General features: G+C 39.7%; 2 protein-coding genes across 3 annotated transcripts; one reads left to right on the forward strand and one right to left on the reverse strand.

The window, feature by feature from the left end:
• Nucleotides 1–719: 719 nt before the first annotated feature.
• On the reverse strand, nt 720–14,808 carry anapc4 (anaphase promoting complex subunit 4). Of its 2 annotated transcripts, XM_089001650.1 has the most exons (28): nt 14,676–14,808; nt 14,356–14,471; nt 14,157–14,262; nt 13,834–13,966; nt 12,867–12,941; nt 12,771–12,797; nt 12,657–12,701; nt 11,750–11,834; nt 10,663–10,770; nt 10,418–10,588; nt 9,462–9,526; nt 9,336–9,378; nt 8,207–8,283; nt 8,021–8,121; nt 7,891–7,942; nt 7,727–7,782; nt 6,539–6,585; nt 5,998–6,054; nt 5,856–5,912; nt 5,264–5,357; nt 4,629–4,726; nt 4,455–4,516; nt 4,319–4,357; nt 3,666–3,767; nt 3,503–3,580; nt 3,258–3,428; nt 1,830–1,953; nt 720–1,004 (listed from the first exon to the last, which is right to left on the reverse strand). In XM_089001650.1, exons 2-28 carry the CDS (start codon nt 14,461–14,463, stop codon nt 804–806), a joined length of 2,382 nt encoding a protein of 793 aa, XP_088857776.1. In that variant the 5' UTR covers nt 14,464–14,471; nt 14,676–14,808; the 3' UTR covers nt 720–803. The 2 variants fall into 2 exon arrangements, with proteins under 2 accessions (XP_088857776.1, XP_088857777.1); XM_089001651.1 differs by lacking the exons at nt 5,856–5,912; nt 5,998–6,054.
• Nucleotides 14,809–15,063: 255 nt separating this feature from the next.
• LOC148895071 (uncharacterized) lies at nt 15,064–16,814 on the forward strand. Its single transcript, XM_089000995.1, is given in 3 exon segments — nt 15,064–15,299; nt 15,447–16,516; nt 16,518–16,814. Coding segments are annotated over 3 exon segments (1,560 nt in total). The 5' UTR covers nt 15,064–15,106.
• Nucleotides 16,815–16,928: the final 114 nt, after the last annotated feature.

Below are 16,928 nucleotides of genomic sequence, written 5' to 3' on the forward strand. Positions count from 1 at the left end.
ATATTGGTTGCATGCATATTTTTAACAACTTAATTAGTCGCTCAGCGTCGTTGTGTTAACCAGAGCATTTGTGTTTGTTGACATGGCAACTAAACGGTTTCTCGCCCGCGTGCGTCCGCCTGTGCAACCCTTGTCGCAAAACGGACGGGTCAACGGTTTCTGCCCCGTGTGGCCCCTCATGTAAGTCATCATGTTCCTTTTTGCTCGAGAAACTTTTGGCGCACACCGAGCAGGCGAAAGGTTTCTCACCCGCATGCATGTGCTTTATGGGCGAGTAGATCTTTCCTGCTGGAGAACGCCGCCAGACAGGCGGGGCAAGCAATAAATAATAATAATAAAACATAAAAGCGAATCCTGTTACGACCTTAATCACAAAACAAATAAAAATCAGACGCTAAACACTATTTTTGGTGTGTCCCGAGTGTACACATAAACAAATAAAGGATAATTAGAGTAAATTTAAAGGATTACAGACGTTTTTTACCAATTACTCTCTCTTCTGGTTGGACGTGCTAACTTCCGGGTTGTTCTTCTTCGGTGGTGGTACAGTATTTATATGAGGGTACATCGCCGCCATCTTAAGGAGTTTTATTGCCGTTAACGTTATTTCCGAGATTTGTTCGCATTTACTATGATATAATTAACAAATATAATATAACACATCATAATTAAATATACATAAAATATAATATATTACATGTAAAAAAGTCACACACAGAAGCACATCTTGAATTTATGATGACAACAGCTGCATTTTCCCATAAAAAAAAAAAAAAAGCCAAGTAAATTCTATTCAATTCCATCTACAGTTCAGACGTTTCCTCCAACTCCAAGCGCTCTTCAGTTTTCACCGCTTTTTCATTTCCAGCCTCGGCACTCTCGTCTCCCTGGCTGGTCATGGTGGCGTCAAGCGTGTCCTGCTCGGCGGTATCGTTCTGCGCCTCGTCGTCTTCATCTTCCGTGTCCATTTCGAAGACACGGAGGTGTCTCAGATTTTCGCTCAGCTGAGAGATGGAGAAAGAAGGTGTGAATCTTTAAAGGACAACCGACACCTCCGGACAAGTTGTGTCCATAATTTGTAAAATCACTTCAAATGACCTCGACTGAGCGTATTTTACAAAGATTCCACCGCATATAGCTATATTCTACCTTTTAAGACTTGCGCTGAATATTCAGGAAGTCTTGTTTTCGAGTTAGTGACAATTCCTGGTTTGGGTACTTCGTTTAGCCTGAAAACTTCGTGTTGATGGCGAAATTAGAAGGAAAACACATAAATAACGCGATGGTGAATCGTTGTGTGTTGCACCAAGACTACTATTTGATACTAGTTGACACAAATTCCCAGCAGACAAATCAGCCCATTTCCAATGGAGCTTGGGCGCCATCTTGTGCTTTTTCTGGGACGCTACATTGGAGTCCAGACGGCTCGAATTGATCCGGAAGGACTTCTTTAATCGATTGCAAACATTTATGCTTTCCTCTTCAGAACTATTTGAATCATATTCATAACTGGATGATTAACAAGAAAGCATCTTCTCAGAATCTGAAGCCATTATTTTGATTCTAGAGCAAAGCAAGACGTCCAGGCGTGACGTCACAAACAAGGGGGCGGGACCTTCTGAAACTCTCAATTTCCGGGGTCATTTTGAAGTAGTTTTGGGACACTTTAACTCATTTTTTATTGGTGTTTTGAATTTGACTAAAAATATGTGTGTTTTGGCTATTTTAGATGCTATAAAACGTTTTTCTGATGTCAGTTAGGAAACCAAAAAAAATGGTGTCGGTTGTCCTTTAAAGGATTATGTACCGCGCGTGACATTGCCGCTTACCACGCAGGCGACTTCTCGTATGCCGTTGACTGCTACGAACTGGGCCTTCATGCCCTCCAGTTCTCGCCATTGATTTCCCAGCAGCAGGCCCTGGCAGGGAATGCTGTCGCTCTGCTGGTCCAACCTGAATGTACAAGTGGCAAATCTTACAACAAGAAAGTATGAGAGTAGGAACCATTTTAAAGGACAACCGACGTCTCCGGACAAGTTGTGTCCATAATTTGTAAAATGGCTTCAAATGACTTCTACTGAGCGTATTTTACAAAGATTCCACCGCATATAGCTATATTTTATGTTTTAAGACTCGTGCTGAATATTCCGGAAGTCTTGTTTTTGAATTGGTGAGGAGTCCTCACGTGACGTCACTGAAGGAACGCCCATGACCGAAAAAACACACATTGCAGCAGTCCTTCCATCACATCAATGCATTTTGCGGTACTTTGTTTGGTCTGAAAACTTAAGTGTATTAATCAGCCCGTTCCCACGGGCTGATTAATTCCTTACACGGAGCTTTGTCGCCATCTTCTGCCTCTTTTTGGTGCTACAAAAAAAAAAAAACGTTTTTCTGATGTCACTTAGAAAACAAAAAAGTGATGTCGGTTGTCCTTTAAGGTTGGTGCCATGTCTGAAAGTTATATGTAAGCCACTCAGAAGAGCCGAAGTTCGGTTAAAGCTGCCTGTGATTGGTTAAAATCCGTGATAGAAGATAGAGGGGTGGGTTTTCGCACACACAAAAAAGACACAGCGGCACAATTTGAGCAGCACACGCGCATCAGAGATGTTGAGACGAGAGAGAAAGCTCCGACAGCGCTACAGAGTAACAAATGACACGGTGGAAAGTGGGATGTTTGTCCGATCGGTTAGCATCATTAATATGCCGATTGCTCTCATTCACCGGGTGAGCTCACAGTTAGCATGCAGTGTGACTAAATGAGTAAATATGCATTCAACTTCCACTATCCAAGCGCCGAATCGCTAACTCTGGTTAGCTTCCTCGTTCGCCTCCGCTGGTGCTCTACTGCTCTGGTCTGTTGGAAATGGCTGCTTTGTCCGCTGGGATTTTATGTAAAATTACACCTTCTTTATGCGTGTTACCGCAATTGGCTGCCACACAACGATTCACCATCGCGTTATTAATGTAGTTTTTCTTCTAATTTGTGTTTCAGATGAAAAAAGTACCCAAAATGCATTGTGTGTCGCTTTCTCGGTCAGGGGCGTTCCTTCCGTGACGTCACTTCGGGGATCGCCATCACCTCAAAAACAAGACTTCCTGAATATTCAGCGTGACTTTTAAAAAGTAAAATGTAGTTATATGCGGTGGAATCTTTGTAAAATGCGCTCAGTAGAAGTCATTTGAAGTGATTTTACAAATTATGCACGCAACTTGTCGCGAGCTGTCGGTTGTCCTTAAAAGAGGCAAAATCGCACCTCATATTGGGTGTCCAGTTGAAGTCAATCTCACACTTGAGGGTGGAGGAGCTGAGAGGAACCTGGGCCAGGAGGCTGCGACTGTTTTCGTCTTCTGTTCCTTGAAGGACCACAGTCAGCATCTCGTCGGTATAGAAACGAGCATCCAGGCAGCTGTAAACGCACCGCGGCCTGGAAAAGACCAGGTTATCATACGGATAAAGGCCAGTTCTGCCCTGGTTGGATCCGTAAACCATCACACTCACCGGGACTCTGCACTCTCGCCATCGGAGGCGTCGAGATGGTGACTCAAGTCGAGGGACGCGACGCCGTTCGGGACGCGGCTGCCAAAAAAATGCTTATGAGTAAGAATAAAAAATAAATATAAAAAGATCATACTTGGAAAATGCTGGAAAATTAAAAGTCCACCTGTTTGGGTCACTTGCTTTGCGCAGCAAGTAGAGTTTGTGTGGGAAAATGTGGGGCATGCAGAACACCGTGTAGTGCATTTTGGCCTTGTTGTCATTCCATCTGTGGAAAACGCACATAAACACACACATATGTATATATACTGTATATATAAAATTCTTATTATTATACACACTATTTTATTCTAATATATATATATAATTATCTTTTTGTCTGACCTCAATTTGTACAGAATTATATATATTTTTTAGGGGGGACCAATTTATTTTTGAGTATTTATCTATGTACGTATTTATTATTTATGTATTTATTTGTTTGTTTTGTTATTTATTTACTTTTTGGATGTAGTTGGCTATTTATCCATTTGCTATCTGTCTAGCTAGCTAGCTATGTAGCTGGCTATTTATCCATTTGATATCTGTCAAGCTAGCTGGCTAGCTATGTACCTGGCTATTTATCCATTTGCTATCTATTTGCTATCTGTCTAGCTAGCTAGCGATGTAGCTGGCTATTTATTAGCTATACGGCTATCTAGCTAGTTAGCTAACTGTCTATCTGGCTCTGTTAGCTATACTGCGAATAACAATAATAATAATAATAATAACAATAATAATAATAATAATTTAGTGCAATTCTGAATGCATTTTACTTACAAGGATGGAAGCTCAAAGTGTCGCGGTGTTTTTTCAAGGCTGTCGAGTTGATAAAAAAAAGAGCAACATTTAGAATTGCAATCATAAATAAGATTTGGAATAAGGCACGGTCAACCCAAGAGGCAAGTTAGCCTACCGCTGTGATGCTGAATACAATGGCAGAACGGCGGACTGCTTCACAGATTTGCCAATAACTTCCTGCGTTAAAAAAAAATAACATAAAAGGAATCACATGACCATTCGTATTTTGTTAATAAAATAAAATCACACAATCATAATTCACTTGGATAGAGAAAATAAAAAGTATCACCGCAGGTTTCTGCAGGCACAGTTCGATCACATTCTCCATCATCCGTTTAACAAAATGCAAAGACTTTTGGGGAAAGGAAGGAAACAGCAATGGGCTCTCTGAAGGGTAAAAAAAAAACAAAATACAATAACACCATGATAGAGATTAGATAGAATAAGAAGTTATCATATTTAAAAGTTTCATTCTTAGCTGGCCAACCAAACAAAAGGCGCAGATGGCCTGAGGTCAATCTGAGGTCAACAGACACAGCAGGTTAAACTGTCATCTTCATCTAAGAGATCTGGCCTTGGACAGAATTTAGCACTTGGGAAACTCCTTTATCACAGAAGTAATTTAAGACTTGAAAGTCCTTCACGGGAAGAGCTCATGAGCCAGGTTACAAATTTGTCAGTTCATGGAAAAGACAATGTTTTACTAATGTATCACTTTAATTTGCATATACTCTTAATAAATAGCTTGGCAGAGGGCGGCAGAATTAAGGCGTCCGTCATGAATGGCTGCGTCACCTGCCGGCAGTAAAAGACAATCTTTCTGTGTTCGAGACTTTGTTCACAGTGTCCGACCGAACATCTGACACACCATCTAAACATTTTGCAAATGCCGTTAACAAAAAAATATGCTAATTTGAAAATCACCCTTGAGGCGTGTGCTGTCCTGTAAAAACTTGAGCCATTGGTTGCCTTTGGTACTCGGTGGAGATACGAGATCCTCATCCTCGTCCTTCAGGTACTAAAATAATAAAACAAGCACATTTTCAGCTGCAGAACATCCTAAAGAAAACGAATTTTGGACTATTTTGTCCTCACCGCTTTTTAGCTGGCTACCTAACTGGCTATATATTTGCTATCTATTAGCTAGTGAGATATATATTGGTCATATATAACATGGAATTCTGCGTTCAAGCTCGTTTATGTATCTAGCTAGCTAGCTCCCTAGATACCTAGCTGGCCAGCGACCTAGCCAGCTATGTAGCTGGCTATCTATTTAGCTATCTGGCTGGCTAGCTAGCTATCTATTAGCTATATATCTATTTATCTAGCTATCTATTAGCTCTCTATTAACTAGCTAGCTAGCTTTGTATCTATTTGAGTTGCTTCCGGTTCGAGTGAACGCTGGCACGTGTGGCTGCCGCTGCTCACCCACAGAAAAACTTATGCTGTGACTGTAAGTTGACCTTGAGTGTTTTGAAAGGCGCTTAGAAATGAAATGTATTATGATTATTATCACCTGACCCACTCGCTCCACGTTGAAGTACTTTCCTTTGCGATCAAAAAGTTGCTCGTTCTGTGGAGTGGAGAGAAGGTAAGACTTGAGAGTGAATCAGCAGGAAGTTTTATTCTATACTTTTATTTATTTATTTCGCTTGTACCTTGCTGAAATGCTCGGAGAGGAAATCGGCGACAAAGGCGATGTCCTTCTGTGTCATCTGAAGGAGCACGTTAAAAATTTGATGAAGTGTGTATTCCAAACATTAATTTCCAATAGGAAACCATTAAAATGAGAATAATCCGTTCCCAGGTCCCCATAAAACATAAATTTCTACTAAATATGCTTTGAAACTACACAAATATACCTTATTTTATGTATGAGAAATGTGCTATTGTATTGTAATTAAAGAAATAAACTTTACTGTATAATAAAGTCATTTCATTTACCTTTGTCCATTATGATACGCATACTGTATAAATTAAAATTACAAAAAAAAATCCAGCTAGACCTTGTCAATGTACAAGTTTGGAATTGACCCAAAATGGCTGACTTCCTGTTCAGTTTCAGACATGTAATCATGTGTGAAAATGGTGGTTTGCCAGATTTTTGTTTTAAATCTGACTTTTAAAAGACCAGCTAGATCCCGTGGGTGACTTTTGAAAGGGGGGTTTTGTTCAAGACCACAAAAATACGTATCTCACCTTGTTGAGTTCTGGAGGGACGTGCTCGTCGCACATTCTTAGCATCGCTACAGAGACGGAAAAAAAATGTTAGAACAAAAAATAATAAGGGAATAAAAAGTTACTGGAAATGGCATTAAACTCACTCCGCCACCCAAAATTGTATTTAAAAAAAATGTGAACTTTAATAAAGTGACCTTGAGAGTTTTGAAAGGTGCTGATAAATGAAATGTATTATTATTATTATTCACTTTCAATTCAATAGACGTTATGCTGCCACTTGTAGTACCATTTTTGGCCACCGGGGGCCAGTATAATGCAGACGTGCAGATCCCGAATAGTTATCAGAATCAGAATCAGAATCATCTATTGCCAAGTATGTAGAACACACAAGGAATTTGAAGCGATACCTCGGTTTACGAACTTTATTGGTTCCCAGAAAGTGTGTGTAAGGCGAAAAGTTCATCTGCCAATCATTTATTTCCCATAAGAAACCATTAAAAATGAGAATAATCCGTTCCCAGGTCCCCATAAAACACAATTTTCTACTAAATAAGCCTTAAAACTCCACAAAAAAGATAACTTATTTTATGGTTAATAAATGTGGTATTGTATTATAATTAAAGAAATAAACCATACTGTATAATAAAGTGGTTTTATTTACCTTTGTGATGGTCGATGAAGTTGCCTCTTGATGATATCCGAGTGAAGTTGTCGTGCTTTCTCATCAAAGCTAGCTGATTTTCATTAATCAGAATAAACAGAAGTTTCTTAGACAACACAGAAACACCCTGAGCCACACGTAGCAATGGTAGATTTAGCGTACTGGTACGCTAAGTCACGCAAACACAGACCTCGTTGCTGTTTTTCGATGATCTCCTTCTTCTGCTTGACCGTAACTCTCTTTTGTGTCCTTTTCAGCTTAACACTAGCCTGTTGTGGGGTCTTTTTCTGTCCCATAATAGCAAAAGTATCCTCGATAACAAACCACGTCTGCACTCAAAGAAAGGGGGTGACGAAAACGAGTCCGCCAGCAACCGTGACGCTGTTCGATCGTGTGGTTTGGTGTTCATCCGCCGAAAACTAGTTTGTATGCTAACATTATTATATTTTTGTGAATTTAATGTTCGTAAAGGCAAAAAGTTCATGAGCTAAATCGTTCGTAAACCGAGGTATCACTGTATTGAGAAAGTCAAAAAAGTAACATACCCACATAGAGCCAACGGAAAAAGGCTTTAAAGTTCTTCATGCTCTTGTCGATCACCCTACATGTCCCAAAAATAAATACACCAATAAATAAATAAACAAAATTAAATCAGGGGTTAAAATCTCACGTTTCCAACGATGATTACGAAACCAGGAAAGAAACTTACTGCAGGAGTTCGCTTGTCTTTAAGGAAAAGGAGCCCACTGCTGTGATGGCGCCTGATTTATAAAAATAATAATAATAATTAAAACGTGAAAAATTTGCTGCTCAGTCGCCACGCCAACGTTGCGCTCTACCTTCTATGGTGTCCGAATCCAAGCCGAGGGGCTGGAACTTTTTCTTCCAAAGCGACATGCCTTTCACCTCACTCAGGTGGTAAAGAAGCGCCTCGGAGCCGCTAACAGACAAGCAAGCGAGAGTTTTTTTTTTAATGCCGGATGCGTTCAAAAGGGAAAAGGACACTAAAGATGGACGCCTCGTACCTTTGAAGGTGGCTGATCACCAGCTTCTGGATGCTGGAGTAAGATGACTCAATGGTTTGGCCAAGTTTCTTCAGGCCCTGTGAAAACAAAAACAGAACGTGTTATGTAAAAGGATACAAAAAAATAAAAGGGTCAAGTTGCACTTTAATTAAAGGACAACCGACATCTCCGGACAAGTTGTGTCCATAATTTGTAAAATGGCTTCAAATGACTTCTACTGAGCGTATTTTACAAAGATTCCACGGCATATAGCTATATTTTACGTTTTAAGACTCGCGCTGAATATTCCGGAAGTCTTGTTTTTGAGTTGGTGACGAGTCCGTACGTGACGTCACTGAAGGAACGCTCCTGACCGAAAAAAGGACACATTGTAGCAGTCCTTCCATCACGTCAATGCATTTTGCTGTACTTTGTTTGGTCTGAAAACTTCATGTAGCACCAAAAACAGGCAGAAGAGGGCGACAAAACTCAGTGTAAGGAATTAATCAGACCGTGGAAACAAAAAAAAAAAAAAAAACATTGAATTGATCCAGTCAAGACTTTTATTTTGGTAACTTCTTCTCTCAACTATAATTGTTTACTAAAGAACTAAAAATTACCTGGCAAAATGATGGAGGAAAAAAAGACAAATTAGGATTAATTTGGTTATAATAATAATAATAATAATAATAATAATAATAATAATAATAATAATAATAATAATAATAATAATTTACAGCATTACAAAAGACAACAGAATTACTGACCAATAATGACAAATGTCGCTCAAAAAGTAAAAAAAGGAAATAAATAACACAATAAATAAATGCACAAATAATAAATACATAAATCAATACTCATAAATAAATTAGTCCCCCCCTAAAAAAATTCCCACAAATTATAATTCAGTCCAAATTAAGGTAAGAATAAATAAAGAAAAAAATAAAGAAAGAAATAAAGAAATAATGTAGTCCCCCCGTAAAAAAAAAAAATCTCAATAATTATAATTCTGTCCAAATTGCAGTCAGACAAAAAGATGATCGATGGATCAATAACACCCTCCCCCTGCTCCAGCAACCAAAAAATCCCCCCCATGGCACTTTTCCTGCAACTCGGTCAACCCATTTTGCCGTAAAACTTTTGCACTCACCTTCACCGTCAGCTGGTTCATAAGAAGAGCCTGCAGTTCAGGACTGGAAAGTAGTAATACCAAGTTAGTGTTCGACCGACACAACACTGAAGCCAACGACATGGAAGGAATTTAAGTGTCCTCCACCTCGATTGCCCCCACAGAAGAAGATCCAGGAACTCGTCCTGTACTTGTGTGCTTGTGTGCTTTTCCTACAGGTTAAAATAACAATAATAATAATAACAACAACAGTACACTAATAATAATAATAATAATATAAAATAATAATAATAATTTATTTTATAATAATAATAATATAAAATAAAACAACAATAACATAATAATAATAAAAAAATAAAAATGATGATAATAACAATAAAAATAAATAAAATAACAATACAATAATAAAATACTATTACTAATAATAAATAAAATACCAATGAATATAATAAATAAAATAACAAAACAATAATAGTAAATAAATAAAATCATATTAATAAATAACAATAATAATAATAAATATCAATAACATAATAATAATGATAACAATAATTAATAAAATAACAATAACATCAATATATAAAATAATAACAATAATAATAAACAACATAAGAATAATCAACAAAACAATAATAATAAATAAATAAAACAATAAAGAAATACCATAATAAAAATAAATAACAAAAAATAACAATAATAATAGTAATAATAATAATAATAATAATAAGAAGAAGAAGAAGAAGAAGAAGAAGAAGAAGAAGAAGAAGAAGAAGAATAACAAAATGACAATAATAACTAAATATAATAACAACAAACATAAAAACGAATAAAATAACAACAATAACAAAATATAATAAAGATAATAATAACAATAATAACAAAACAACAATAAATAAAATAACAAGAACAAAATATAATATAAAAATACTAAGAATAATACTAAAGCCAATACTAATACCAATACTACTACCAATACTAATACTACTATTACCACTAATAATAATAATAATAATAATAATAAGAAGAAGAAGAAGAAGAAGAAGAAGAAGAAGAAGAAGAAGAAGAGAAGAGGAGCCGGTTACGTTGCAAAGGGGGGAGCCAACCTGCACAAACTTGGTGAGTCGGAGGTCCATCTGCATGAGGATTTCCTCCCAGGCCTCGCACATGCACGTGAGCGACAGGTGCAGGTACTGCAGCAGCGTGGAGATGTGGGTGAACTTGCGCGCCATCCTGGTAAGCTCGGGAAGGCAGTCGGCCAGCAGGCCCGTGTCCAGCTACAGCGAGAGAAATTCAGTTGATGACACAAATTCACAAAGCTGAATTTGTCCGTTGTAAAAGCTCGTCTCACCTGAACGTAGCAAATCTCCACGTGGTCCTCTGTAGATTTCACCTCCGTGATGACGGCCAGTGACTTGAGGTCACTGGCCAGATTGAGAGTGCGACAGCTTCCGGAAACCTGCAACGTCAAATCGGGGGTCAGGATTGGATCGAATTTCCACACAAAAAAAAAGGGGGTGTGCGGATATGAATCTGATAGAAAATAAGAAGTTATCATATTTAAAAGTTTCATGCTGTTATATGCTTAGTCAACATGTGTGACTCAAATACACAATTGAAGCACAAAGAAACCTGGGGTCAATCTGAGGTCAACAGACACTGCTTGTTAAACTGTCATCTTCATCTAGGACAGGGGTGTCAAAGTCATTTTTTTGCCGCGGGCCACATTGTAGTTATGGTTTCCTCTCGAGGGCCGTTATGAATTTCAAATATTACATATACAGGTCTCGTTATATCCGGATTAGAATGGTTTAAATGCCTTCAAAACAGGGTATATATCGATAGTCCCGGTTACATATAGAGCACACAGCAAATTAATGAATAACTCGTTTTCAAATCTGAAGTCAAGAATAATGACATTTCTTGTGGTCGACATCCAAAAATATGAAATTTTGGCTCAGATTTTAGCAATCATCATAGAATTTAACAAGTTTGATTTGCTTTCGCGGGCCGAAAAAAATGATGTGGCGGGCCGGATTTGGCCCGCGGGCCTTGACTTTGACACCTGTGATCTAGGAGATCTGGCCTTGGACAGAATTTAAGACTTGGGAAACTCCTTTATCACAGAAGTAATTTACGACTTGAAAGTCCTTCACAGGAAGAGCTCATACAGGAAGCGTTCATGAAAAATCATACCCTCTTTTCTAGACTCTTAAACGCCATTGGCACGTAACGCTGCGTCATTGCCGTTCTGTAGTTCTCAGCAATTAACTTTAGAATCCATCAAAATGTATTTCAAAAAAAAAAATCTCTGCACTTTTCACTTCAAAGGGAACCGCCGGTCTTTGCCAGATTTTTTTGTAATCTGACTTTGAAAAGACGAGCTCGATCGGATATTTGACTTCTATTGGCGGCAAACATTTGAAAATGTCTCTCACTCCGGCTAACGTTGCAATCTTGTACATCCCGTAGGCGTAAAGCTCCACCTGACCGCCATCTCCTCCGAGGACCAGGATGTTCAGCCTGCGCAGAGACAAGCACACATAAAAATAAACAAACATAAGTGACTAAATAAATAAAAAAATCGCTGGACAAATACATGATCAAAAATAAATAAACACGTTAATAAACAAATAAATACACAAAAAAATGAATAAATAAATAAACACAAACACATTCATGTGTGTGTTTTGACACACTTTTTACATTATGTTGCTCACTTGAACTATCTAGCTGGCTATCTAGCTAGCGATCTAGCTGGCTACTTAGCGAACTATCTAATTGCTATCTATTAGCTAACTAGCTAGCTGGCTACCTAGCTAGCTATATATTTGCTATCTATAAACTATCTAGCTAGCTATCTATCTATTAGGTATCTATTAAATATCTAGCTAGCTAACGTTCTATCTATGTTAGTTATTCCGGGTTGAGTGAACGCTGGCGCATTGGCTGCCGCTGCTCACCCACAGAGAAACCGATCCTGTGACGAAATGTATTATTATTATTAAAGTGACCTTGAGAGCTTATAAATGAAATGTATTATTTATTATTATTATTATTATTATTATTAGCGAGCGAGATAGCTAGATAGCGAGATAGCTAGATAGCTAGCTATCTAGCTCGAGATAGCTAGCTAGTGAGATAGCTACCTATATAGCTATCTCGCTAGCTTGCTATCTTGCCTAGCTTGATAAATAGCTAGATAGCGAGCTAGCTCGCTGGCTAGCTAGACAGATAGATAGATAGTTAGCAAGCTATATAACTAGATACATAAAAAATAAACAAATAAAAATAGAGAGAACAAATTCAAACAAGGCTGTTGCGCTTGGCGACACATCAAGTTACCGGACTTCTCCGAGGAGGTTCATGATCTCGTCAGATTTCTCCTCGCTGCTAAAAGAAACACATCATGAAATATTTGAAATATGCTTTAAAAACAAGTGTTGGGAATGGCTTCACCTGAAGAGCTTTGATGATGTGCTGTAGCTGGAGAACATTAAAAAAAGTGAGATCAGGTAACCCGACGATTTGGTGTTTGTGATCTATCTCGCTTACCTCTTGGGGAGGGAGGCTAGTTTGGGCAGAAATAGCTTGGATTCATCCTCTGACTGATAAAACGATCCGAGGGAGCTGGGGAGCATTCACACAAAAAGGCTCCTTGGTCAACCTTAAAGGACAACCGACGTCTCCGGACAAGTTGTGTCCATAATTTGTAAAATGGCTTCAAATGACTTCTACTGAGCGTATTTTACAAAGATTCCACCGCATGTAGCGTTATTTTCCATTTTAAGACTCGCGCTGAATATTCCGGAAGTCTTGTTTTTGAGTTGGTGACGAGTCCGTACGTGACGTCACTGAAGGAACGCCCCTGACCGAAAAAAATGACACATTGTAGCAGTCCTTCCATCACGTCAATGCATTTGGCTGTACTTGGCTGGGCTGAAAACTTCGTGTGCCACCAAAAAAAGAGGCAGAAGAGGGCGACAAAGCTCCATGTAAGGAATTAATCAGCCTGTGGAAACGGGCTGATTAATTCCTCACACGGAGCTTGGTCACCATTTTCTGCCTGTTTTTTTGGTGATACATTTCCCCCCAATGTTGCCTCAAAATGGCACGGAATAAATTCTTTAATCGATTGCAAACATGTATGCTTTCCTCTGCAGAACTATTTAAATCATATTCATAACTGGATGTGTAACAAGAAAGCATATTCTCTGAATCTGAAGCCATTGTTTTGATTCACTAGCAATGCAAGAAGTCTTGGTGTGATGTCACAAACTGGGGGCGGGACTTTCTGAAAATGCCCAATTCGCAGCTCAATTTTTTGGCAAATTTTGGACACTTTAAGTCATTTTTATTGGTGTTTTGCATTTGAATAAAAATATCATACTGCGTGTTTTGGCTATTTTAGATGCTATAAAACGTTTTTCTGATGTCAGTTAAGAAACAAAAAAGTGAGGTCGGTTGTCCTTTAAGGTAAAAAAAAAAAAAAAAAACATTAAAATCAATGAAAAATGCCGACCTGCATTCCTCCGTCACCTCCATCCAGTGCATGCAGCTGACGGGCTTCAGCGTGTGGAAGACGTGAAGGATCTCCGCTTTCTCCACACTGCACAACACCACCTGCTTGGTGTCGCCAAGGCTGAAGGCCAGAACTGACCGACCAATCAAGAGAAGAAGAGAGGAAGGAATTCATTATAAATGTTCCAAATAATGCAGCTGACTAACATATCACATATTCCAAAGAGAAAAGTAACACTAAAACAAATACAAATTCAAAAAAAAAAATTAAGCATTCCCAATCAATACAATTAATAAAGAGAGAGAGACACTAGCATCCCTCACTTTTGCCATCGGGTCTCCAGGCAAGTGAGGTGATCTCCTTTCCGATATGTTCGCTGGGGGCCAGGCTCCAAACTCGATGGAAGCTGGCTAAGCGGTGCAGCAGCAACTACAAAAATACATATATATGTATATACTCCAGAGAAATCATGAAGATATAAAACAGTACAACATCCTTATTGCAATGTTTCTTGACACATACTTCTCCAGTTGTGCTGGCCAGAGCGATGAGATCTCTTTTGGGGGACCAAGCCATACACAGCACGGGGTTCGGAAGCTGTTTCTCCCCGACTTGCCGGAAGGCAGGCATCGTTTTTGCTAAGTGATTAAAAAAACGAAACAAGAAAAGCGTTACGCGATCGGTTCTCTTTTAATGTTTTTAACTGAGGCGATCGCTATTAAACCAGGTAAAAGCAATCGATCCATGAATTGAGGCTGACTGTTTTCCAATTGATAACACCGCAGGTTTACATTTTTCTGAGTTTAAATTCAGTTGTAATTGAGTAAATTTCGCGATCTTACATTTATTCCCCTCCAACGTTGCGCCCGGTGTAAATTTTGATTAACGAGATACGAGAAGGAACTTGCATTAATTAAGCTATATACAAAACAGATTAATCGTTTATGTTACTTCGCGGGCAGCGCCATCTTCGTTTTCCATCAACCAATCATCGTGAAGCAACAGGAAGCGGCAAGAGACAAACTTACTCATGGAAAAAAATATAAATACTTTTACTACCAACATAGTCTGTTGTAAATAAACACTATATTATGCTGTGGCTTTACCACATCAATTTGTCATAAACAATTACAATCCGACCTAATGTGATAAAACACTGAATTAGGAACATTGTAAAACTTTAAATACGGGCTCGCTCGCCAAAACCACAGAAGAAGAAAAACCGGAAGTTAGCATCGAGCCGCTCAGCAGCGAACGAGCGTGAAAAACAAACATGTGCAAAGTACAAATACTGCGAGAGTTAGTGAAACGGCGACTAAACGTGGCATTGGAAGATATATTCGAACTACTTGAGAAGACAATAGCGGAGTACGAGGAGGAACTTTGTCAATCGAAAGAAGAGAACGTGCGCCAACGCGAACTACTGGACGCGTTTTACACGCCTCAATCGGGGATAGACAAAGCCGGTTTGTTTACTTTACCGTTTTAAGTCTTGCACGCGCAATTGTTGTACTTTATCGTAGCTTTTGCTAAATCGCCTGGTACTGACACTCTGTATCTATTCGGTATGCACCATATTAAAGGCCAAGGATGTTAATCACAACCTTTCTCAGCTGCAGATACCCAGCACCTTGCAGAGGAATACCCTGAGCCCCAAGAAGCGGCAGCAGAGCCCCACATCATTAAAAAAGAAGAGGCCGTGTGGAATTATCTGGATGGGGAGCAGCTTCTCGATTCAAATGATGGAGATGTCATCACCATAGCCCTCGCTGATCGTCCTGTGAAGGGTGAAGTGAATGAAAAGAGAGCTCACTCTTACCAACTTCACTGCAGCGAAAGTGAGGAGAACAGATATGCCGGGGGAACATCACACCCACACTCAAGCAGCGCGCCACTGTCCGACATGGACGAGCGTGACGTCACGTCGTCAGAGACGGATCGCAGCGACGACGCCGAAAGTCGTTTGAAGCGTTGGAACGAAGGCAAAGGTGTCGCCGGCCATCACGCAGACGTCCGACTCTTCAACTGCTCCGAATGCGGCAAAACCTTCAGTCGGAAGGGAACGTTGAACCGACACATGAGGACGCACACCGGAGAGAAACCGTTTGCTTGCTCGTTTTGCTCCAAAATATTCTCGTTAAAGCACCACAGGGATCGCCACATGCGAATACACACTGGTGAGAAACCTTTTTCCTGTTTATTTTGCACTAAAACATTCGGAGACAGGCATAAAATGATGACACACATGAGAACCCACGCTCCTGAGCTACCGATTTCCTCCAGCCCACTCGCGACCACGGACGCACCTTGCCCACAACCAGAAAACCCCATTCAGCTATCCGACCCGGACGACGGCATGTCGCAGTCTTTTGCGATTGAGCACAGCGATGACGGCAAAGATCCCGACAGGAACCCCATGAAATTAATGTGCTCGGAATGCGGGAAAATATTCGGCTGCATGGCAAGCTTGAACCGACACATGACAACGCACAACGGAGAAAAACCTTTGACTTGCTCCGCTAGCGCGAAAAGTTTCTCTTTCAAGGAGCACATGATGATCCACACGGGCGAGACATCCGTCTCCTACGACGAGTGCACAAACAGCTTCCGAGATAAGTGCGAAATGGTGCCGCACGCCGGCGAGAAACCCTTGACATGCTCTGTTTGCCATAAAGGTTTTCTCCCGCAAGGATCATATGGTGTTACACATGAGAACGCACACTGGGGGCAATTTCACCTGCCCCGTTTGCCATAAAAGATTCTCCAGTCAAAAGTATGTGATGATACACATGAGGACACACACCGGCGAGAAGCCGTTTGGTTGCAAGGCGTGCAATAAGAGGTTCACGTATAAGTACCAGGTGACCAGACACAAGTGTGTCGGCAATGTGGATTTAAACCCACCAGAAGCGACATCTCATTCAATTTTGTTGAGCGATAATAAAAGGGATGCAGGCATGTTTTTGTCTCTGTACTTGTGAAATGTTGTGCTAATCAGAATCAGAATCATCTTTATTGCCAAGTATGTAGGACACACAAGGAATTTGTTTCCGGTAGAACACGCTGCACTAGTATCGTTGTCAAAAAAACTGCTA

The sequence above is a fragment of the Hippocampus bargibanti genome, linkage group LG07 (assembly GCF_051943395.1).
Source record: "Hippocampus bargibanti isolate YZ-2025 linkage group LG07, ASM5194339v1, whole genome shotgun sequence".
Taxonomy (NCBI): Eukaryota; Metazoa; Chordata; class Actinopteri; order Syngnathiformes; family Syngnathidae; genus Hippocampus; species Hippocampus bargibanti.